General features: G+C 44.7%; 2 protein-coding genes across 3 annotated transcripts in view; one reads left to right on the top strand and one right to left on the bottom strand.

The window, feature by feature from the left end:
- Nucleotides 1-251: 251 nt before the first annotated feature.
- On the bottom strand, nt 252-12,773 carry LOC144126052 (insulin-induced gene 1 protein-like). Its single transcript, XM_077659958.1, has 5 exons — nt 12,037-12,773; nt 11,495-11,616; nt 10,449-10,615; nt 3,632-3,731; nt 252-2,283 (listed from the first exon to the last, which is right to left on the bottom strand). Exons 1-5 carry the CDS (start codon nt 12,218-12,220, stop codon nt 2,236-2,238), a joined length of 621 nt encoding a protein of 206 aa, XP_077516084.1. The 5' UTR covers nt 12,221-12,773; the 3' UTR covers nt 252-2,235.
- The window catches only part of fidipidine (coiled-coil domain-containing protein 93), a 23,963-nt gene continuing 13,202 nt past the window's right edge, over nt 12,745-23,505 (top strand). The window contains exons 1-10 of one of the 2 annotated variants that reach the window (XM_077659957.1): nt 12,745-12,873; nt 13,366-13,473; nt 13,558-13,652; nt 13,732-13,843; nt 14,829-14,924; nt 15,666-15,725; nt 18,155-18,301; nt 18,946-18,993; nt 20,588-20,674; nt 20,769-20,861. In XM_077659957.1, the coding sequence (XP_077516083.1) occupies nt 13,570-13,652; nt 13,732-13,843; nt 14,829-14,924; nt 15,666-15,725; nt 18,155-18,301; nt 18,946-18,993; nt 20,588-20,674; nt 20,769-20,861 (726 nt within the window). In that variant the 5' untranslated portion in view covers nt 12,745-12,873; nt 13,366-13,473; nt 13,558-13,569. Of the gene's footprint in view, nt 13,190-13,365; nt 13,474-13,557; nt 13,653-13,731; nt 13,844-14,828; nt 14,925-15,665; nt 15,726-18,154; nt 18,302-18,945; nt 18,994-20,587; nt 20,675-20,768; nt 20,862-23,505 lie in introns of both variants that reach the window. The other variant, XM_077659956.1, reaches the window with a different exon arrangement.

The raw sequence follows: 23,505 nt of genomic DNA, 5'->3' as shown, positions 1-23,505 counted from the left end.
ATATTGTTCCTCACAGAGACAAAATCAATAAATTTAATGCACCGGCGAGAGTTTTATGCACTCGCTCACCAGCGAGAGGGGCCTAATACAAACTATGATATCGAGAAACTTCCTCTCAGTCACCACTTGAAGGAAATGTTGGCAATTTTACGGGAAGGCAGCTGCCACCCCTCACCTCCCCTTGGCACCATTGCTTGTTGCAGAGACTCTTTAGTCCCTAAGAAACTGTCACATTTACATAACGCTGGCACTGAGTTGTGGGGGAAGCAGGTACATAAACTTTATTAGACCACTCGAGGCCTGCACATATTGCATTTACTGTACTTCGCTATTGTACAGAAACAGCAACAAGCACTAAAATGTGTTCAATATATATGGCACACTGAGAATAGACATGAAATTTTTGATGAAATTCAATTTACTCTGTCATCACACTGAGGCTTGGATAACCAAGAAAACTGCCAAAACAACAGATCTGCACAAATAGTGACTATTTAAATTATGTGATGAGCTTAATGGAGCTTATCAGCAAAAAGCTATTGCAAGGCGTAACGTAGCGAGTACCACAGTCTATTGTTTGACGGAACGTCACAGTTTTACAGCACAACACTTGAGCATGAACTGTTTATGCGTGCCGAACAGCTGCTAACTGAGCACAGGTACAAGCCCCAAATTTGTCTTCCAAAAGGCGGTTGTAAAAGAGAATCACCCATACTAACGTCAGGAACAGACTCTAAATAAGGTATGTTATATAAATACCGGCAGCTTCTCCTGCCGTGGACACTAACTCAAGCAGTACTTTGCAAAAAATATAAAAACAGCAATGTGTAATATGATAAATACGATGAGGAAGCAAGTGAGCAGCTGTAAAGTACCCCTGCCAACAACATGAATGCAAAAAAAAGTATTGCTTGGATAATCTGTGCATTTGGTGCGAGATAGAAACAGTATTGTGCATGTTCAAAGCGACTAAATGCAGCCCAATATTGCAATTCCATGCATGTTTGGACAATCAAAAGAAAGTATTGCTTTGCTGCTGTCAACTACTACGAGGGTTGGCATTTCTCAACGCACATAAGTTGCTTAGTGCCTCACTGAAACACACAGTCTCTACACAAAGCAATGAAAAAAAAAAAAAACCTATAAAGATTCCACAGAACAGTACACTAGCAGACTCAAAATTAATATTAAATTTAACAATCCTAGACAGGTACAGATTTTTTTTGGCCTAAACTAACTGTACACACTGCATTTTCAGCAGTAATTAGGCAACTATTTTATTATCTAGGCTAGGTCCGCTGCATTTCAGACAGCTACAGATTCTAGGTGAACCGAGGCAGTGAATTATGGCTGCAAGGGTTCAGAATCACACTGCAAAGAAACCTTTTTCCGTAACATAAGTGGCATGCTATCAAGAGGCTTGAAATTACCAGCCATCACTAATGCACGCGTCATCACTTTCTTTGGACACATAACACCTTTTCTCTGCGGACATATGCTACTAAATTTAGTATTACAACTGCAGCATTGCAAGATATAGTAGGACTCGACTCGAAAGTAGCAATCCTTGCAATAGAATGTTTGCTGTCAACAGTATGCGCAGAAATGGCTGCAAGCTCAACCTTTCTGGAGCCAGTAGATGAACTTTCACATCTGCATTAAAGGCTTCAGACAACTCCATAAGTCCGCGAGAAATTTAAATATAAAGATTTCACGAAACATTCTGCAATTTGATACATGCTGTGCAAACTGTCAAAAAAAAAAAAAAAGTAAGTACGTATAAAGTGCTCCCATTATACCCATGTACACTGAATGTGTAAGCATATGAGAAAACCAGAGCATAAATTCTTGCGAGTCTTGATCTCTTGGCGGAACAGCACACAACATGCACAAAATGCAGGCTGTCTGGTTTAGTTTGTTCACACTGGCCACAATAAGTGGAGGAGTCCACACAAAGAAGACACAATCACACACAAACACACGTGTCACAGTGTACAGTCTGTCTACAGTCAGCATCACAGACACACGTTTCTTTTGCCGAGCCTGCAGACACACACAGCTTGGTAGTGGTGCTGCTTGCTGAAGTGAAGGCGTTTCGCACACCAAGTCCAGGCAAGGAACGTTTCACACACATTTCACTGTCCTCAATCAGCCACCTAAGCTGGTGCCACGTGCTTCACTGCAGGCTCTGGGGAGGTACGAGATGAGTTGTCCTGGGGACCGGCAAAGTGGATCTTATTCCTGGTGCTTCTTGGAAGTGAGAGGTTCGTCAGATGACTCACCCTGCAAAGCAAAATGTTCATTCATACACCAGGCACAAGTGAGAGAACAACAACATGAAGGAAGTTGCAAGGCTTGCACTAGAGGGAAACACTGTTCCCAAATATAAGCACACAAAGCAAAGCCCAGGAGATGTTCCCAAAGTCTTGTGGCCTCTTTTCATGCTATCATCACTGTAAGGTGCTGGTGCAAAATGAATCTCACCCCCTCAAATTTATAAGCACGCTACCAGGTATCAGTTTGCTTCCATTTTTTGACTCACTGATGCAATTGCTGTCCTTCATGCTGATAAAGATCTCACAAATAATGTTACCGTTAATAACAATGTATATGATGACATACCCAATTTCAACCAAGGTAGATGAAAAACTGGGCTCTATCCCAAACTGAAGTTATGCATAGAGGAACAGGTAATAGATATGCATTTAAGCTATTTTAATCAAGCAACTACTTCTCTTCATGCAAGCCATTTAGTGCTAAGTGGCAGATGAACTGCAGCCACTAGTGCAATCATCATACAAACCAAATACAAGTCAAATACATTGCAGGAAAATTCCTCCCTTTGTGATCTGTAGTAGCTCCCATGTTCCCAAGTTGCACAAGTTATGGCCAGCTTACCCCAGCAGATTTTTTAACCTCGTTACATCCGATTCTGTCCCTTACAACTAACTAGTTTCCCTTTCTCTTATTATCCACGCCGTCATTAAACACCCGTTAATCTTAATTTCAGCTAGAACAAGTCCACACTAGTTTTCTGCACTTCTATCTTTTCGTCTCTTAACAATGCATTTTTCCTTCTCATCCCACCCCCGTGCTCTCCTGATTCTCATAAAAGTTCCTGAACAAGAACAGAACAAGTCCACACATTTCTTCGCTGCAATGTAAACAATGCCTATTGTAGTGCTACATTTGTAGATTTACATGTTCTTTATAGTGCTGTGATTAGTCCCCTTCTCAGGGCAGCATTCGGCAATGACCCTGTTTACATAAGACGTTCTCCCCAAGCTTTACATAAATTATTCTACCAACCAAATTCTATGCACAAAAGTTTCGTTTTGACCCTCTTCAGGTTTAAAACGTTTTTGTTCTGCATTATCTCAATAAAGCATCTTCATTCAGCCATGTAGTTTCTGCCACTTGCAGAATTAAGGTGGCCTTAGTGAGGTAACAGCCAGCTGGCTCATATATAGCCTGTGCTATAGTATCCTTGCTATTCTTCACATTTCAGCTACATCATTCAGACAATTCACTAAGGCACTACATTGGATAGTTGGCGTAACATAGCCAAGAGAGGGAGACTGTCTCTCCCATGCTGTATCACTTTACATTCAGACAAAACCAGTTTTCTTACCAAAGCAAGCAGCCGGCCAATATTGCCAACCGTAATGCCTCCCGAGAAAAACACACAAGGAAGCCAGGAGCGAACAAATGCCAGGTCTTTTTCAGAGCACCTAAACACACAGAGACACAAAGAGAATGTTTGAGGCTCAAGAATGTTTTTTAGGTTACAAACACTAAATGTCATAAGGTAGTTTGTTCATTTAATTACTAAAGCCAAGAATAGTGTATCAGACATGAGAAGGCATTGCACTATGCAGCATCATTTCCCACAGCATCTGGGACATTTACACATCCCATATACTCATCAACTTAGCTGAGTACGCAGAAGAACGAAGACCTTTTCGCATGATTTGATGATATCAAAGATACGAAACATCTTTTATTTCCATCCCAATGAAGTGGAGTATAAGAAAACTTATGTCTGGCAGAAACATTTTCAAATTACTACTAACGTCTTTTCCTGTCCATGACACGCTCCTGTTGCCAAACAAACATATGACTTTGCCATTCCATACATAACTTTAAATTTGGTTCTCTTGTTACCATAGCTCTATCAAAATCAACAGCTTCTGTTAGAAAAATAGTAAACAAGTTTTTTTTGCCACGACAGTGGCTTAGTTCTAACAATCAGTTTTCCTACTTTGCATCAGCCCTATTTCTATCCCAAGGCATCTTTTAAATTGCATTACTGTAATTTCTGCACTATAGTCAGCCCTGCAGGGCCCAATTCTGCCAAAGAAAAAGAATTTATTACAGTGTTCACACCTGGTATATAGTCTGCCGAGATGACTTGCAGGAATATGTTAACTGCTTTTGTCCCCAGAAAGGCACAGTGCACGGAACACCCTTTTTTTTAGAGGCACTGCGACTGTTCTTCTACACGCATGACTTTCACAATCTTTCTTATTGGAGGCAAAACCCCCAGGAGTACATGCATTAAGAACCTCAGATGCTTGGGTTGGCCACTTTCATTTTAAAGACAAGTAGGAAGAACAACGTTCTTTGAAATCAAGATGCCAATAACTGACGATAAGCACGCGTAAAAATTCGTTGGAGGCACTTAGGTATCTCTTAGCTGCAGGAAGGCGAAAACCGTTTGCGACTGATTGCATTGATTTGAACTATGCAAATTATAGATCACATGACATCACAAGGTCATGTGACCTAGGTGGGGATTTAATGGACGGATGGTCATTGCGAGTATGAGCCATTAAAGGCTGTCGCCTTAAAATCAGCCAGCTGTGTAATGGTGACAGAAGCACAGTGAAAGCTTGAATGTAAAAAAACAACAAAATTGTGACAAAGCATAGAATAGGCTGAGAAAAGGAACTACCACGACAGTGAGAATTATGTAGGACAGGACACATTATGACAGGAAATTTTGAAAACAAAAATACTGCATAAGCATGCATTGACAGATAGTCTGCAAAGCACTAAATCTTAACTATTCAACATGCATAGTCCACAAATTGTATGCCGGACTTTACGGTATTTTTTTTCTGTTGGAGCATCAACAGGTGAAGCATGTTATTGAGCACGCATACAAAAATTTACTAGGATGGCTGAGCTGTAGAGAGTTCACAGGTCCAGTCAGATAAAACCATGCTACAATTTCCAAGTGGGCAGCTTTGGAGTGAATAAGCCCAATGAGTCAAAATGTTTCAGTGAGCACTCAGTACTGGAATTGTATCTCAGGAGCATAATTATAACGAGGCTGACTCAAGTTATCTATAGATGCAAGTAACGGCAGCAGGATACTTTTGACTAACATGCCAGTTAAAACTGCTGTAATCTGGCAACAAAAGTGATCCAACAAACGAAAAATTTGGCCACAACATGCATAGCATCTCCTCTGTACTACAATCAGAGTGACCTTCTAGGGCTAACAAGTCCCAAGTTTCTTAATCTACAAGCTGTTGGTTTGATGCTGCCATGCACTACCCTCTTTAGTGCAAATCTGATGGCCCTTGAGGCAGAGAGATTTTCGGGTATTCAATTAAAGTTTACTCTGACCTCAGTACATCCACTCCTCAATGGCTCTGGGCCACTGTCTCTAAACACCTCATGCTTAAAGGAGTTAGGACACCAAATTCTTTTTTGGGTGTTCTTTCTTTGCAATGATGCACAAGACACCAGTAAACATGGATCGCCATGTGTAATTAGCCTAAACTCTAAAAATAATTAATCATTCAATTTTTTTTTCTTTTGTTACAGTTTCAATTTTAATGGCAGACTGGTGATACAGATGAACGATGTGCGCAAAAAATTCGACAAACCACATACACGGGAGAGACACAAGGACTGGCACAACACTAACAACTATTTTCCTAGTGTTGCGCCAGTCCTTGTGTTTCTCCCGTGTATGTGGTTCGTCGAATGTTTTGCGCACATCGTTCATCTGTATCACCATGCACCAACTAGGCCCAACAGAAGTGTTATTGGCAGAGTGGTGGTTATGTCATGGACCAGTTAAGACAACATTAAGGTCATGCAGAGCATAAAATAACTGCTTGTGATAGCTTCTTGTTTATTGGTTGAGGCAGACTGGCATAAGGCTTAGAGTGAAATAAAACGATGAAACAGCAACTATATGATAATTTTTGTATGCCTCACATGACCTCAACATTGTCTCATCTGTGATGTCATGGCCACTGTTCGGCCATTGGAACCGAAACAGCGCAAGAGAACAAGTTTAATTATAAGCTAATTAGTAGGCACACACGAATACCACACGCTGATCTATATATGACGCCAGGGTACCATAGCATTCAGAGTTCACAGGCATATACAACCTTTGTCCGCAAAGCTTCGAGGCTGACTTATTTTCTTCTCCAGAAATGATTACCCAAAACAAATGTTGGTGTGTATGTGTAGCGCCATCTTTTCGGGCTAACCTGGCCTTTTTGTGTTAATTGCTGTGGCAGCCGCTAGATGGCACTACATGTAGAAAAATACGTTGTCACTAGTCATTTGCGCATTCTACTCTGAGTGAATGTAGAGAGATGAACGTCCACCTCGAACAGCGTGTAAACATAAAATTCGGTGTGAAGCTTGACAAGACAGCCACACAGACGTATGAGCTCCTTCGTGATGCTTACGGCAACGAGACATTATCGCGGGCGTGAGTTTTCGAGTGGCACAAGAGGTTCGTTTTGGGGGGAACGTTGCTGGAAGACGGCACAAGGCAGGGGCGCCCTTCAACCTCATGGAATGAAAGCAACTTGGCATGGATCAGGGAAATTGTACAGCAAGACCGCACCATTACAGCCCGCGTGCTATCAGATGCTCTTGACATTAGTAAGACAACATGCCATCAAATTTTGCATGAGAAATTGGGGAAACGTAAGCTGAATGCCAGACTTGTGCCGCATTCCCTCACACAAGACCAGAAGGACAGGCGGGCATCAGTGAGCACTAATTTGCTCTCCGAGGCAGAGAAGGATGCTGCATTCGTCGACAGCAACATTGCTGAAGAAGAAACATGGTGTTTTCAATACGATCCTCAAACAAAGAGGCAGAGCGTCGAATGGCGGTCCACAAGCTCTCTGGCGTCGAGAAAGGTGCGGCAACAGAAGACCAAAACAAAGACGATGCTGATAGTTTTTTTCGATGCCAGAGGTGTCATACACCACGAGTTCGTCCCACAAGGGCGTACAGTGAATCAGGAGTTTTATATCTGCGTGCTCCAACGCATGTGTGATGCACTGCGACGCCGTTGCCCTGACCTATGGGCATCTGGACAATGGAGCCTTCTCCACAATAACGCAAGGCTGCACACTGCTCTCAGCGTGACAAAATTTCTTGCCAAGCACAGCATAACTGTACTGCCCCATCCGCCATACTCGCCTGACGTCTCCCCATGCGATTTTTTCCTGTTTCCTCATGTGAAGAGAGCCCTAAAAGGTTGCTGGATGTGGATCGTGGAGGCCATTCAAGACGCCACGACAAAGGAGCTGACAGCCCTGCCAAAAGAAGCGTTTTCAGACTTTCCAAGACCTCAAGAAGCCCCTGTAAAAACCCCGGTTGGGGTTGACAGTATATTGGAAAAAAAAAAAAAGCGTTGGAAGCTGTGTATAGACTGCAAGGAAGCCTAATTCGAAGGGGTGCTGCAAAAATGATTTCAATGCTAAATGCATTTTTTTTTAATGGACTCAGTTTCGGAACTTTACAAACAAAGGTTGTATTTAGGCTCCAATGATGACAAATTTCCCTTGCAGAAAGCCAAATTCTTTACATTAGAAAATTCCCTCAGCACCCCTATGTTTAAAATTTAATGATGTATGGCTGGTGAGCCATTCATGCTTGTAGAAACTGCAGTAACAAAAATTTGCAAGATGCAGTTCCTTGCTTGTTACACATCACTCGTGTCTGCCCATAGCAGATGACACTACCTCTGGAGGCACCTACATCCCTTAAAAGTCATGCTCCCTTTCTATGTATGCATGCAAAGAAAGCTTTTGAGTCGTGCTGAGGGTAAAATATTTCCGCCAGGTGTCCCCGAGCGGCGCCTAGAGGACAAAGAAGTGAGAGATGCGCGTGCTCTTGCAGCCGGAAGACTGCTTCACTGCTTGCGGCCTGTGCCTAGCTCTTTTGGTTCCGGAACCAATTTTTGAGTTTTTGTGGTGGAGGTGCTGGGTAAATAGCCCTGGAATATGTCACACACCCCTCCTAACACCGAGGACCCCAGACCTCTCCCTGTCGACACGCAAGTGCAGGGTCAGCCGCCAAAATCTAAGACTGCCCCATGAGCATGGGCTATTGGAGACTACCTCGGCGCCTGGCCGACTGCCTCCTAGGCAAGGCCTTACAAGGCCGCACTAAGCGAGTCGCACACTCTCGCGCACCGAAATCGACTACTCCACCTAGTAAAAGGAGTGCCTCGCTGTCGTCTGGGCCACGATGAAATTTCGGACTTATATCTATGGTCGCCATTTCAAAGTGCTCACAGACCACCATTCCTTGTGCTGGCTGACCAATCTCCGGGACCCATCAGGCTGCCTAGCATGCTGGAGACTTCGTCTTCATGAATTTTATTACACAATTGCCTATAAGTCCGGACATAAACACGAAGACGCCGACACGCTCTCACGTGCACCTGTCGAGAAAGCTGATGACAACACAGAGGATGACAATCGTTTCCCAGGCGTGATCAGCAGTTCGGACTTGGTGGCAAGGCAGCGTGGTGACGCTGACCTGCGGTCTGTCATGGATCACCTAGAGGGCCATGTTTCCAATGTACCTCGACAATTTTCCCGCCACTTATTCTCTTTTTGCATTCGCAATGGCGTATTGTACAAGAAAAACTCCAGCAACGGTGACCGGACCTACCTTCTAGTCGTGCCATCAGACCTCCACAACGACATCCTTTCAGTGTGTCAAGATGAACCCACCTCCGGCCACTTGGGATTTGCACGCACGCTCGCTTGAGTGCGTCAGGCCTATTATTGGCCTAAACTTGCAACGACCATCCACCACTACGTCAGAGGTTGCCGTGAGTGCCAACGTCGCAAGTCCCCACCGCTGAAGCCCGCAGGTTTGCTCCAACAAATTGCGCCACCTCGCACACCTTCTGACCAAATCTTCTGGGCCCATTACCTGTGTCATCTTCTGGCAATAAGTGGATTATAGTTGCGACTGATTATTCGACGCACTATGCGGAAACCAAGGCGGTGCCGCACAGTACATCCTCTGAAATCACGCATTTCTTCATACACCACATTGTTTTATGACACGGCACCCCGTCCTCCATCATCACCAATAGGGGCACCGCGTTTACAGCGCAGCTCAAGCACGAGGTGTTCTAGCTGAGTCACACGACCCACCGCAAGACTACTGCATACCACCCACAGACAAACGGGCTCACGGAGCGCCTCAACAAAACCTTAGCGGACATGCTCGCAATGTACGTCGACGTACAGCACAAGACTTGGGACGAGATCCTCCCATATGTGACGTTTGCCTACAACACGGCGATTCAGGAAACAACTCGCTTTACGCCATTTCATCTCCTCTACGGGTGTGACGTACAAACGATGCTAGACAGCATGCTTCCATGCACAACTGACGACCAGGTGCTCACGCCAGACACCGAGGAATTTACCCGGCACACAGAGGAAGCCCGCCAACTGGGCCGTATGCACATCTGACGGCAGCAGACAGCGAATGCACAACGCTACAACCAACGACATCGACACGTCGTGTACCACCCCGACGACAAAGTGTGGTTATGGAGCCCAGTACGTCGCCCAGGCCTGCCGGAGAAGCTCCTGAGCCACTACTTTGGACCGTACACAGTGCTGTGCCACATCACGGATGTGACTTATGAAGTTCTCCCCGATGGCACCTCAGCCTGAGGTCGTGCACATACTGTGTATGAAGCTTTCCTTTATGCAGTAACAGGCGCCTCTTCCGCATTTTCTTACTTTATTTTTGCCTGCAGCCGTTCGGCGGCCCGTGATCGTTTGTTCGCTTGTTTTACTTCCTCCTGTTCGCTTAAAGTGCGCCAACGTTTTTGCTTTCTTTTTTGGGGGGAGGGGGAATAATGCCACCAGGTGTCCCCTGGCAGCACCTAGAGGACAAAAAATGAGAGACGCGCATGCTCTTGCAGCTGGGACACTGCTTCACTGCTTGCGGCCTGTGCCTAGCCCTTTTGGTTCCGGAACCTATTTGTGACAATATACAGAACACTGCTTATAAACACATGCATAACCTCCTTTGAATAAATGCTAGTTTTGCACCCAGATTCTTAGCTTATGTATTATCGTTTTCCCACTTCAGCATCACAGGATGACCCCTTTCAATCAAAATGACTGATGAAATATGCCCACCTTCCGATCCTGTAATAGACGAGGAAGTGGGCTACCAGTGTGGCCACAAGTGCAGTGAGAATGCTGAGGCCGAAGCCGCCCTGTGTGCGGTCGCACAGCCACCACAGGCTCACCGACAGCAGCACCAGGGAGAGTGCAGGCTGCCAGTCGCTCTGCAGCTCAATCTTCTGTGGGCAAAACAGTCAAAGGCCAAGATGGCTCTCGCTTGAAACATGGCTTAGCTGCTAGACAGCCGCACTGTGCATCTCATAAGCTCACAGCAGCATCTGGTTCAATGTAATAAATTATGGCTTAGATCAGTTGGAACATTACGCCACAGCTGCAGTACTAAAAGTGGCAGCTGGCAATAACAGGAATGTTGAATAAGGTTGACCAGTTATATGCTTCACAAAAACTGGACTGCAGAGTGCACACACCAAGGCACTCATACCCGTGGAGCATATACACCAAAAAATTACAATGAGCATCCACTGTCTTAAGCTTTAATGCCATTCATGTGGTGCCACACAGACGAAATTAATTCCATTGGCTATCCCAATGCCGACAATAACCTAATGTGTTCACCACAACTGGTCCACGAAATACACGCTTGCATATATCGTCGTCAGAACTACCATCCTGCTGTGTTGCAAATAATTTATTCATAGCTTACAATACGACTTGCAATTATGTTGTGAGCGGCACCTGTATTGGGAGTCCTTCTGTTGGCATGGTGTGGCTTTGTGTGCTAACACATGGGATTCTGATTACGTTCTAAAAAAGAACTCCGACAGCACAATTGAGCAATATTTTGTGTTTATAAACACTATTTACATTCATGGGACATTTTCGCATAGGTTTCAGGCATTATCATCACTGTCTAAAATGACATTAAATCTGGATGTGTGGCAGTGATTTCGGAAACAATGGCATGAACAAATGCAAGGGATTTAGCAATTAATTTCATTTCTGCACTACACGCGTTGCAGTGCAGTACATGCTGCAAAGACATATGTGCACTTCTGTAAAGTAATAAGCACTGACATGCTGGCATACTCCAAGGATACAGCACTGGCTTGGTTGATTCCAACGAATAGTGCGATGCACTTCATGACATCTGACCAGTGGTGTGGTATTGTTTCTTCACCAAGCTTGTGGTCCAGGCATGGGTACAACAGGCCCACTGAGACTGAAAGAAAACCCAGCAGAAATTTAAGCCCCATAATCACTGCAATAATTTCCTATCGACATCAATAAAGAAAGTAAAAAAATACTTTCGACAAGTTAATACCGGCGCCGCGCCAACCTCCAAATAGATGGACATGGGCCTATACATTTCAACCTTGTAGAAGCCTTCCATTGGTGAAAGAGGCTGAGGAACACGGAGCATAACAAATTATGCGAAGGGCCGTTTCAGCTATCGCTAAATTTCGGGCCGAAATATATGCAAGCTAACGCAACACAGTCGTGCGTAAGCAAAGAAAAGAAAAAGGCATCAGCATCGGAATTCCAGTAACCCTTTACTGTATTGCACTGCCGCGAAAAGCCAGGGGGAAGGGATGAAGGGCTAAAGAGCTTTAAAAAAAAAAAAGATAACAGACTGACTCACCAGCTGCGGTACCACATATGGCGGGGACCCACCACGGCGACGACATGAAGACGGAGCCGATGAGATTTCGCTCAAACGCCGAGAGGCGGTACTGAATTTGGAAGAAGTCCAGCATAAGGCTGAAGAAGACTCCGACGCAGAAGAGGAACGAGACTCTCCATAAAAGACTTCTCGAGGCCATCATGTTTCTTGACGACTGTCGCCGTTCACACTCCGAGAGAGAGACGTGCTCGCACGCTACCAGTGATCTGTTGCATCCCAGCTCCGTGCAAGGCAGGTCCTTCGGAGCCGGATCTCTGTGACGTAAGGGATCTGAACGTTCACCTCTGTCGAGTGGCGCGATTGACAAGTCACACTGCTGACAATGGGTCAGCAGGCCGCCGCTGCGGCGTCTCGAGGCGCGAGAAACACTGGGCGTTCAGCGGCCGCGCGGATGATGCCCCTTCACCGTCGCGGGTTCGTATATCAGTTACCTTTGGTCGGGAAACTCCTCACGCGCGAGCTCGGTGCAACTCTACGTCGTCTTTATCACACGGGCGACGCATCGACGAGCACGTTTCTTGGTTCGTATCATTGTTTATGTTTCACTTTTACCCTCTGGCGACGAGGGAGCGCAAAAACAGACGATAGACAGCGTCCAATCGGCGCTCAGCGGCTGGCTCGTGCGATGCCGCGACCAATGGGAGCGCACTGCTCCAACACATGACCGACTTCGGTGTCGCACCATCAGCGCCGGTTCCGTTTCCCGGCCTTGCTTCGCTGGCCTGTCAGCCCTCGTGCTTTAGTTTTGTTTAATTTTTCCCACGCGAGTGCAAGTGCGTTGGCATCGGATGTTGAGTTGAGTCAAGCACAGCGTTTGACGTTTGACACTGTGGCGTTTTGGATCTCGGCGCTTTGCAGTAGCGCAGCTGTCGCTCGCAACTGCCAGCTCCACTGCCAATCTGTGGCGCCCTCAACTGCTTCCACGCCTAACGCCTAACTTCCGATGTCACCGATATGAAACGCTGTTGGCGCTGTGAGGGGCGTGTGCATTCGCCGGGAGATTTGCGGTGTGCCTGCTTCGATTCGTGCTGATAGAATCTAGGTAGCTGCAATAAAGCTATAAAGCCGTACACACTAACCGTTGAGCACCATGGATTCAGCGCTTATGCAGGTAACCACGACTCATTAAAGTTTGGAGCCTAATTTGCAAATTGCTGCGAACTATTGCCACGACGATTGTAGGGCACAGTTAAGTTGCTTGAAGGTCTCGAGTTTGAGTTTTTTCTTTGTATATCTGGTTGGATTGCCGCTAAGCGCGTTTGGCATCGCATTGGCGCTTTTATGCAGACTCAAGGCAGCGGTGACCAAAATGACAAGCTGCAAGAAATCGGCGAGCTGCTTGTTGCCGCTGGTTACTTTCGAGCTCGAATTAAAGGAATATCGTCATTCGATAAGGTAGTGAGCTGTCTTCATTGCGCATTTCACGCTTTAGTTTTCGGAGTGTGTCATCTTCTAATAAAATGTGCACTGCTTGCGTAGATCGTCGGTGGCATGGCTTGGGCCATTGAAGTCTGCGCTGTGGACATCGATGTCGACCTCCCGTTCAACGAAAACCTCAGCATCGGTCAAAAGATGTAGGCAGTCCTTCCTTGAATTCACTTCAACATATTACTTTCCATGTGTTTGAGATGTAGTACAACTGCTCTTTACCAGATCATTGACCGAGAAGATTGTGCGAGTGCTGTTAAGGATGAAATGCCCGCATCGTATTGAGCCCCATCAGATACAGGGTCTGGACTTCGATCACATATTTCCCGTTATACAAGTGAGTTTCCGTGTTTTGTTGTACGGTGGTGTTTACACTTTCAATTAAAATTGGCATACACGTGTCGTTTCAAAAAATAAAAGCTGTCTTTGTTGCTTGAAGATTGATCATGTAATAAGGTGATTTGCAGTTTACTCCAGACACAGCGCTGTACTGAAGGGATCATAATGCATGATGTTACAATGTTTCCCTCCTGTTTCCATGCCACAGCGTTACGGCTTAAGAAAGGTCTCTACGCTAACAAAGCCTAAATGACTTCTCAATTCGTTTCCTGTATTGTTAAAAGAATGTTAAATTAAATATATGGAAAATCTGTTATCTCCAATGAAACAGTGTGTGGAACTGCTAATAAACATGAATTAGAGCATGGTGTTGCATGCAGTTTTAAAAATCATCGAACTAAGCTTATGCATCGCTGTTAATTGAAAATGAATCTAGCTAGTATTACACGCTGGAAAATACAGTGGTTACAGCTCTCTCATGATATAATTGATGAGGGAACTCTTATTTTACCTAATAATTCCTGCAGGCACATTTTTCAGAATTCAGAGTTTTAATTATTTGTCTGTGATTAGTAAATGGAGCAACATCCTGCTTCACATCGATCAGTTTGCGGTTGCTGAGTGCTTTGCTCAGTCATTAATTTTAGTAGAACAGGAAGCTGGGCTGATTGGTGTCGACTACACATAATGAAGACACTAATATGATGAGGATGCAGCAAAGAAGTGACACACGTGCTATGTGTATCGTTTTATAAAGCAAGGTGATGAAGTTGGGTGAAACTTAGTTCATTTGAGCATAAGATTTCAGATAATCATGCAGCCTCCAAATCTCTCTGCGTTCCTACTGAAGGCATGTGATGAACATACTGATGCATTCTCCATTGCATAAAATGGCTGCGAGTGCATAGCCACTGCAGTTTTCTCGTGCTTTCCATCCAATAACTGTACTTTCGTTTTACTTTCACCTTCTCTTCTTACTCTAGTGGCTTGTAAAGAAGGCCATTGAAACAAAAGCAGAGACCGAAGACATTCATCGTGAATATGCCGTTTACCTCTTTGAGAAGACGCATGGACCTGTGGTACGCTGCCTTTACTGCTCACTGCTCCGTGCCCTTTTATCCTCATAGCCATGCAAGGTTACACAAGTGGCATTTACATGACAGGGTTTAGCTGAGGAATTGTGTTTAAAACCAGTTGCTGGGTTCATGTAAACACTGCAGAGTCGGGTCCAGGAGTCAAGGGAGCGAGTCCAGTCAACTCCGCTGCAGGGGGTGTTTTGACTCAACTCAACCCTGCCTCGATGTGCTTGTAAATGCTGTTGAGTCGAACAGTCGGGCTAGTGAGAGGGGAGATGGTAAATGCAAATCTTTTTTCGCTTGTGCCGTTGCCCCTCCGAGACAGTGGAGACGTGCAGCGATTTTAGAGGCTGCCACTGCTCTCTCCCATTGCGCTGCTCGACGCTGGTGTCACTGCAGTCGAACCAGTCTCGACTCCGTAATATCGAGTTAAGTAAACAGACAGTCACCGAGTTGGGTTGACCTTGCTCAACTCGATCCCCTGACTCAACCCGCCGCTGTTGGGTTCATGTAAACAAGGCTACACAGGTGACAAGTGCTGCTGTGTCTTGGGCATTCCCAGTTCTCGTATGCTGGCCTAACCCTGTTTGTAAATGCTGAAAGTCTGCTGTTTGTGATAGCGTATTGAAGGATTTCAAACAGTGTGCATTATTCTCCAAAGTTTGAGACTCGGGAAGAAATTGCTCTCTCATTCCTTAAATGACGGATAGATTGTAACGACTCCTTAACTTTTTTCTTTGCTAGGATGCCCCTAACAGGGTGCAGTCTGCGACAGCCTTTTCGGGTGCATATGCAGCTCTCCAGGTACGCTCGTGTTTTCCTCTCGCATGTGTTAAGTGTCTGAGTGGCTGATTGTCATTTTCATTGTCAATCGTAGTAATGTGGTGCAAGTTCTCTTGTCAAGGCATTTTGTAATTAATGTGCTGAACTTTGAGAGTTTCATCACACCTAGAATAGTGGTGTTCGTTTGTTAGGTGTGAAATAATTTGTCCTATTGACATGTTATAATCTCTGGGATGGTATTGGTATTTTTCACGCGCAAATACTTGCACTTAATAGGACAAGCGGACTCCCCGGAATCTACCACATGTGGTGTGCTAGAGACTATTGAACATGTTTTAGTGGCGTGTCCAGCGTATGCACGTGAAAGACTCATACTCGCATCTGCTCTGAAGCCTATGGACACATTGCTCCTCTCTGAGGATTTGATCCTCGGCGCTTGGCCAGATAGTTTTAGAACTGTAAAGGCAACGCGAGCGCTCTCACGCTTTTTGAGCGACACGGACCTTGTCTCGCGTTTGTGATGTCAGAAAGTGTGCCTTGTTTTTTTAAAACAGTTTTACATCTGCCTCCTCCCATCATCATCGTCCCCCATCGTGACCTTCTTTTATCTCCTCTTCCCGTCCCCCAGAGCAGGGTAGCAGGCCAGATACTTATTTTTCAGGCCAACCTCTCTGCTTTTCCTATCAATAAACCCTCTCTCTTGAGCCACATATTTTCAGTATGCGTAATATGATCATCATTGGATGCTTCGAGGTTGCTTTTAGGGTAGGTATTGTCTGTTGTTAGATACAAATTCCCTTTGCTGCTCTTTCAAATAATGCTGGTACCTGACCTTATAAAAGTTTTGGTTTGGTTTGGTTTATAGGGGTTTAACGTCCCAAAGCAACTCAGGCTATGAGAGACGCCGTAGTGAAGGGCTCCGGAAATTTCGACCACCTGGGGTTCTTTAACGTGCACTGACATCGCACAGCACACGGGCCTCTAGAATTCCGCCCCCATCGAAATTCGACCGCCGCGGCCGGGATCGAACCCGCGTCTTTCGGGCCGGCAGCCGAGCGCCATAACCACTCAGCCACCGCGGCGGCTATAGACCTTATAAAAGTAATATGCCATTTTCACTCATAATGAATGCAGGCCCCCCCACTTTGGCTGCAAAAAAAGGCAATTTTTTTTCCTTTACGTAATAAACGCAGCCCTTTCTTTTGGCATGTAGTATGCTCTTGATGAAAGTGAATGTTAGCATGTTTTCACTGTGAACCTTTGAACTCTGAAACTATGCAATACAACAAAGCTTTATTTGTTGAAACCAAGACTACTATACCTCACCCTACGGGATGAACAGCCGATCAGAATGTTCCATGAGGAATACTAGAGCCAATAGAAACCAAGCTTAGTCACAAAAGGTTTCTCTGTTTGAACTGCTAAATTAAGGATTGTAGCAACTTGTTACACTTTAGCTTTGTGCTCAAAGCTACGAGTTATTCTAGAGTGAACTCTAGTTGTTCCCTCTTTGGACAGCATTATCGGCTGCTCTGCAAGTTACACTTGCAGATTTCAAATAAAAGTAATTTGCTAATTTCTAGCACAGAAACCATGGTAGAGAATTTGTTTTGTTTTATTTTGAAAGCGAGATTCCACCAGCCTACTTTCTGGCCTGTTTCTACCGCTTCAAATTTTTTCTGAATATTTTACCCTGTGTAATGAATGCATTCCACAAATTTCCAGTGAATGTTTTGGGGAGAAAAGTGTGTTTGTTAGGCAAGCAAGTGCAGTATATTTCTGTCTAAATCATTGCTTGAGGAATGAACGCTATATATACAGTACATTACAGGCCATATTTTGTCGCTTAGACACCAGCCTTCAGGAATTTCTCATTGCACGATCGATATTTGCTTGCCTTTGCCTCTTGCAATGCTAGGCAGTTACTGATTTGTTGTAATTACGTTATTGCATCTCTCCTTTGATATAACATCGTTGGGACCACGGATGTCAGTGACTTGATCATGGGACTTTAAGAAACATGCTTGGGCTGCCTGCATGTCTGGGAAAAAGGCAGTGGATGCTGGCCATCTGTGCCATCAGGCTACATGGGCTGCATGTTGTACGGCGATGCACCTTGCATGTGTTCATTAGCCACCGTGCGTCACATCACAGCCACTTTCTTGACAAAGCTCAAATGAAATCATTGATTATTCACTTTCTCATTTTACATTTCGTAGCAATGAAGACACTACCTCAGATATGCGGTAGGCACCTGGGCTAACAGTACATATTTTGGGGCATTGCTGTCTGCACACAAAGGAAACTCACTTTACTTTACTGATTTTATTCTTTGTAATAGCATTCCCTTTTTCAGGAAACTCGGATTGAATGTGTGCAGAAAAAGTTAACTTGCTAATTGATACGAACTGCGCGCTATGGCGTTTGCCCCATTTATGTGTTCTTTCCAGGAGCGGTACCGTCCTAGACGGCGCTACCGCCATCATGCACGAAACACACTCAAAACAGAAGCAGCTCAGGTGCAGGCCACTCTGCTTGAATACGGCTCTGGTGTTCATCGACCCAAGGGATCTGCTGAAGGTGACCAATCCCAGCAGGTATGAGTAGTGAGCCCGTTAATTGTTATTTGTATTATTGTGGCTGCAGTTACTCATCTTAGACATAAACTTGTATATCGGAGAGCACATGAAGCTTGATTTATTTGCACTGTGGCCGGTCCTGCTGTTGCACTTTCGTAATTTGCCCTTGTTGAACAGTTTTGCTCTTTGAACCTTGCTTTCTTTTGAGGCAGACTGTAAGATGATGCTTGCCTAACTAAATTCATTTTTCTCATACTGTCTTCTATAATGTGCTGGAGAAATCTGCATGCATTAATGCACCTCTGTGTTAGTAATGGACATGTGAACGTACAGTTGACTGCAAAAGTTTACGGAATGGGTGTGTTTGGGAGCAAATTCATTTCAGTGCTGCCTCATGACCCAGTTGCCTGGTATTACTGCCAGCGGATGGGTCTTGCACATCTCTTTTTGCTTGCAGGCATTTCAAGCAGTTGGCTTACGTGACTGTGCCGAAGTATTTTTTTTTCCATACACCTACACCTTGTGTTGCCTAGTGGTAACGGGTCAGGCCAGAGCTGAAAAACGAGAAGGGCATATGCTGCACAAGAATGTGGTTTTCCGAGTGAGCTTCACTGTCGCAACTAATTATTTTTTAAACAATGTACTTCACCACAACTTTGCAGGAGTCGGAGGTGATTCTGAGCAACATGGCTCCCCTTGCTTCTTCTGAGGTGAGCGCCCATCTGGCATACTGGAATTCTTTGCACGTGTGTTACAGTTTTGGGCCTGAAATTCATTACATAAGTTTGGTACCAGTGAACATTTGGCAGTTTTACATACTTTGCAACTCATTGCATAGAGAGAGAGAAGAAACAGGGCATGCAAGCACTTCACTGTATAGCGGGAAGGTGAACTCTACTTATGTCAATATTGCTGCATCGTGGTAAAGTCACGTTTCTATTTGACGGTATCAGGTGTCCAAGTCATGTTTCCGGTAGCATCATGTGCTTCAATTTTTTAAAAATTTTTCTCCTTTTCCTGTGTACATACTGCCTTGTGTACAGATGTCCACACGTGTCTAGAGCTCAAGATGTGTGCTTCTGTATGTTTTGGTGACATTTCTCACTGCCGTCTGGGCCTAATATAGCTTTTTGAAACATGAAAAGTAAACCACATTCCTTACGAAAGCGCATGCGATGTGATATTTTTTCAAGGCCTAGGCCACTAGCAGATGATGCCAGCATAGTTCCCAGTGCACCATCCACATGCATTAAACAAGTGCTTGGAGCACTGTACAGCGGAACCTGGCTGTAAATCAGCGTCTTGTCTGCTCTGCACGGTGCGTCTTTTCCATGTGCTTTTCTTTCTTCTTGTGGTGTCATGAAAAACCACCCTGGATCACCATTTTTCTGCCAAAATCTGTCAGCAGTAGCTAGGTTTGAGCTCTTCGGCTCATGCTTGGGGTTCGTGTGTTTAAGTCAGTGCTTAATTGCGCTCAGGCATTGTCTTTGGAACCAAATAAATATGATCATACACCTGTTTCTTTGCTCTGTAGTGCACCATTAGTGCAGTGTAGACAAGTATGATGGGGATTTTGTGTATACCAATTAACACGAACTGAGCTGATTAGCAGACCTAACGCGCTTGAATCACCTTTGAGGAGACAATGATCTAATGGTGTCTTGACTTCTCAGCAGTACGCCCCAATTTTCCTCTACGCCCCAATTTTCCTCTCCCTCTTGTGTCTTATTAGGGGATGTAGCACAGGTCTATATTTATGACATCATGCTCCACGAGCTATGCAGTTCAGTGTTGTATTTTGCAGCATCATCTTGGCATTCAAGCAAGCTAGTGCCCTTGAAAGCTACAATCTTCTTGTAGTAGATGCTTGAGAATCAAGTGTGCACTTTATGTGAAAAAGGCTAAGTGTAGAGATCTCCACCTGATAGCTACAATGTGCAGTGAAACACATTTGCTGCTACATCAATAGCAAACCAATGTGCACGACTAAACATGCAGCATCTCAAAGCCAGCATCTTGTTATACTAGATTATGAAGTAATTTGAATAACTATCACATGGAGCTGCCATCGAGAAAACAGAAATTGGTCTGCAACGTGTGATAATTTAAGTGTGTGTGAAGTCAGCAGAAACAACAGGTTTGAGGAAAAGTCCATTAGTTTTGAGCTTGTCATTCCCAGAGATGGTGCTAGATGGTGTGAGCTACTTGTGGCAAATACCTATGTCGTGCTTAAATCTGCTCTTCAGGATGAATTAGATAAGCATTTTTCTTATGTGAAGTGCCACTCGTTCTTGTGGCTTGCAGGGGCGCCTCACAACCAAGTCTGTTGGCAACATTGTACAGAAGCAAGCTGCTGAAGCCCGTGAGATTGCTGAGGACTTGGAACGGAAGGCAAGTTTCCCCATTTCTGACCGGACATCGAGGGTTTTCACTGTTGGTAGAGGCTCTTATGACCAACTGTGATTGTCTGTTGCTTTGCTTGTAGCCAATGATCCAAATGCCTGGCGCTGCCCGACATGCAAGGCTGCTGAGTTCAGTGCAGAAGCAACTGGAAGCCAAGAAGGAACTCTTGCAAAAGGTGGGCACTCACATTTTTCTTCTGGCTTGCTTAGCTCTGTGCTACACTGCTCCAGCAGGGAATTTTAAAAGCTTAGTATCCATATCGAAATATGTGGATAAATTATATGAGCTCTGTTTTGAGGCATCATGCAGATTTAGATGCGTGCATATTAAGCACTGTGGGGATTTTAAGTCGTTTTTTTCTACACTGTACAGTGTGGGAGCATTTATGTTGTGTGCGTGAAATGGGTGCCAGACCACTGGAGTAGCAAATTGATTGGCTGGAGGTCGTTGAAACTAGAAAGGGAAGTAGATTAGTGAAGCTTGTGATGCTTGTTTAAAATGCCAGCTTTTACATGTGCACTTGAAGGCAAAGGCAAACCGCAGATTGTTAAATTAGGGTATGCCTCCTGGCAGACTTTTAGAATTTATAATGCAAGCCTAATCAGTGATCGAGCAGTCAGCAGACAGCCTATCATTTTCACAGGCAAATGCAGTCTTGTCTGAACAGGAAATGTAATGCAGCATGTTTTGCTTGCTTGAGTAAAGCATCAAAACATTCTTCCCCATTGCCTATTGGGAAGGCTCATATTAACATTTCACTTATCCTGTTTTAGTTTAAGAGGACTATTAACACCTTTATTGTCTTAAGGACTTCTGCTCTTGCTGAAAAACCAAGTTCTCCATGTGGATGAGTCATGTGGGTAATGTGCTGGTAGCTTATCATATTGTTGAGTGTTACAAACACAACTCTGCAAATATTAGTGGGCAATTAAAGTTCTTGTGTAATCTTTCATGGCAAATGCTTTCTTGTCTCCTCTTTTCAGTCTACGTTCTAGCAGAGATTGTGAAGAAGGTGCAAGTAAGCTAAATATACATCTACTTGGTGTCAGTTTTAACGTGAACCTATTATATTTGCATTTTTTCACTCTCTTAAAGCAATCACTCATGCTTTCTTTATGGATGCAAGGTTGAAAGGATTTAGGCTCATTTTGTTTTCATGTTATTGAGAGCAGCTGGCCATCAAGTTTATGGGTTCACGTCATTGGCTCATTCATTATATACATAATATATTATTCATCATTCACGTACAGTGTGCCGCTATCTTGAAGCACCCTGTCAATGTTTTATCAAGCATCCAATTTGGCTGTTGTCTTTGCCTCTGCCAAAATAACTTACCGTACTGTTTAATTGCAGTGGAAGCTTTTATGCTTGCGGAAGTTTTTTTTTTTAGTGCTACTTTTACTGGAAGGAAAAACAATGCTGTTATCAGCTTTTTTCTCCATGCCATAATTGGGATTTTGGTATGTTAAAACAGTCAGAGTAATCCATAGACATGGCTGGTTATTAACAATGTTTTCCTCGAAGGAATGCTAATGCTGACATCACTTGTCACTTCTCTCAGTGAGGAGACTGTAGTTTACACAGCACCAATATCTTCAGCTTGGCTGTAATGAATGCATGTTCATGGTGTAAATAGACCCACAGTGCAAGCTTTCAGAAAAAAAGGCTCATGTAGAGCCTACTTTCAAAGCTGTATATACAATCTTTGTCCGTAAAGTTTTGAGACTGAGTCCATTAAAAAAAATGCATTTAACATTGAAATCATTTGTGCAGCACCCCTTCGAAATAGTCTTCCTTGCAGTCTATACACAGCTTCCAATGCTTCTTGAAGTCTTGGAAACAGTTGGAAAACGCTTCTTTTGGCAAGGACTGTCAGCTCCTTTGTCGTGGCGTCTTGAATGACCTCCACGCTCCCTATCCAGTGACCTTTTAGGGCTCTCTTCACACGAGGAAACATGAAAAAATCGCATGGGGAGATGTCAGGCGAGTATGGCGGATGGGGAAGTACAGTAATGCTGGGCTTGGCGAGAAATCTTGTCACGCTGAGAGCAGTGTGCTGCCTTGCGTTATCGTGGAAAAAGATCCATTGTCCAGATGCCCATAAGTCAGGGCGACAACGTCGCAGTGCATCACGCACGCGTTGGAGCACGTGAATATAGAACTCCTGATTCACTGTCTGCCCTTGTGGGACGAATTCGTCGTTTATGACACCTCTGGCATTGAAAAATACTATCAGCATTGTCTTTGTTTTGGTCTTCTGTCGCCGCACCTTTCTCAGCGCCGGAAAGCTTGTGGACCGCCATTCGACGCTCTGCCTCTTTGTTTGAGGATCGTATTGAAAACACCATGTTTCGTCTTCAGCAATGTTGCTGTCGATGAATGCAGCATCCTTCTCTGCCTCGGAGAGCAAATCAGCGCTCACTGATGCCCGCGTGTCCTTCTGGTCCTGTGTGAGGGAGTGCGGCACAAGTCTGGCATTCAGCTTTCGTTTCCTCAAGTTCTCACGCAAAATTTGGTGGCATGTTGTCTTACTGATGTCGAGAGCATCTGATAACATGCGGACTGTAATGGTGCAGTCTTGCTGTACGATTTCCCTGATCCAAGCCACGGTGTTTTCATTCTGTGAGGTTGAAGGGCGCCCCTGCCTTGTGTCGTCTTCCACCGGCGTTCTCCCCGAAACGAACCTCTTGTGCCACTCGAAAACTCGCGCCCGCGATAGTGTCTCGTTGCCGTAAGCGTCACGAAGGACCTCGTACGTCTGTGTGGCTGTCTTGCCAAGCTTCACACAGAATTTTATGTCTACACGCTGTTCGAGGTGG

This window comes from Amblyomma americanum, chromosome 3 (assembly GCF_052857255.1).
Source record: "Amblyomma americanum isolate KBUSLIRL-KWMA chromosome 3, ASM5285725v1, whole genome shotgun sequence".
In the NCBI taxonomy this organism is placed as follows: domain Eukaryota; kingdom Metazoa; phylum Arthropoda; class Arachnida; order Ixodida; family Ixodidae; genus Amblyomma; species Amblyomma americanum.
Note: the sequence above shows the minus strand (reverse complement) of the source record. Positions and strands in the feature narration are given on the sequence as shown.

Bases quoted from the DNA above. Each gene is read 5' to 3' on its own strand.
- LOC144126052 (XM_077659958.1), bottom strand. From the start codon at position 12,220: ATGATGGCCTCGAGAAGTCTTTTATGGAGAGTCTCGTTCCTCTTCTGC. The intron at 11,617-12,036 runs GTGAGTCAGTCT...GTTTTCTTTCAG, and splicing joins CATATGTGGTACCGCAGCTG to TCTCAGTGGGCCTGTTGTAC. The intron at 2,284-3,631 runs GTAAGAAAACTG...TTTGCTTTGCAG, and splicing joins TTGGCCGGCTGCTTGCTTTG to GGTGAGTCATCTGACGAACC.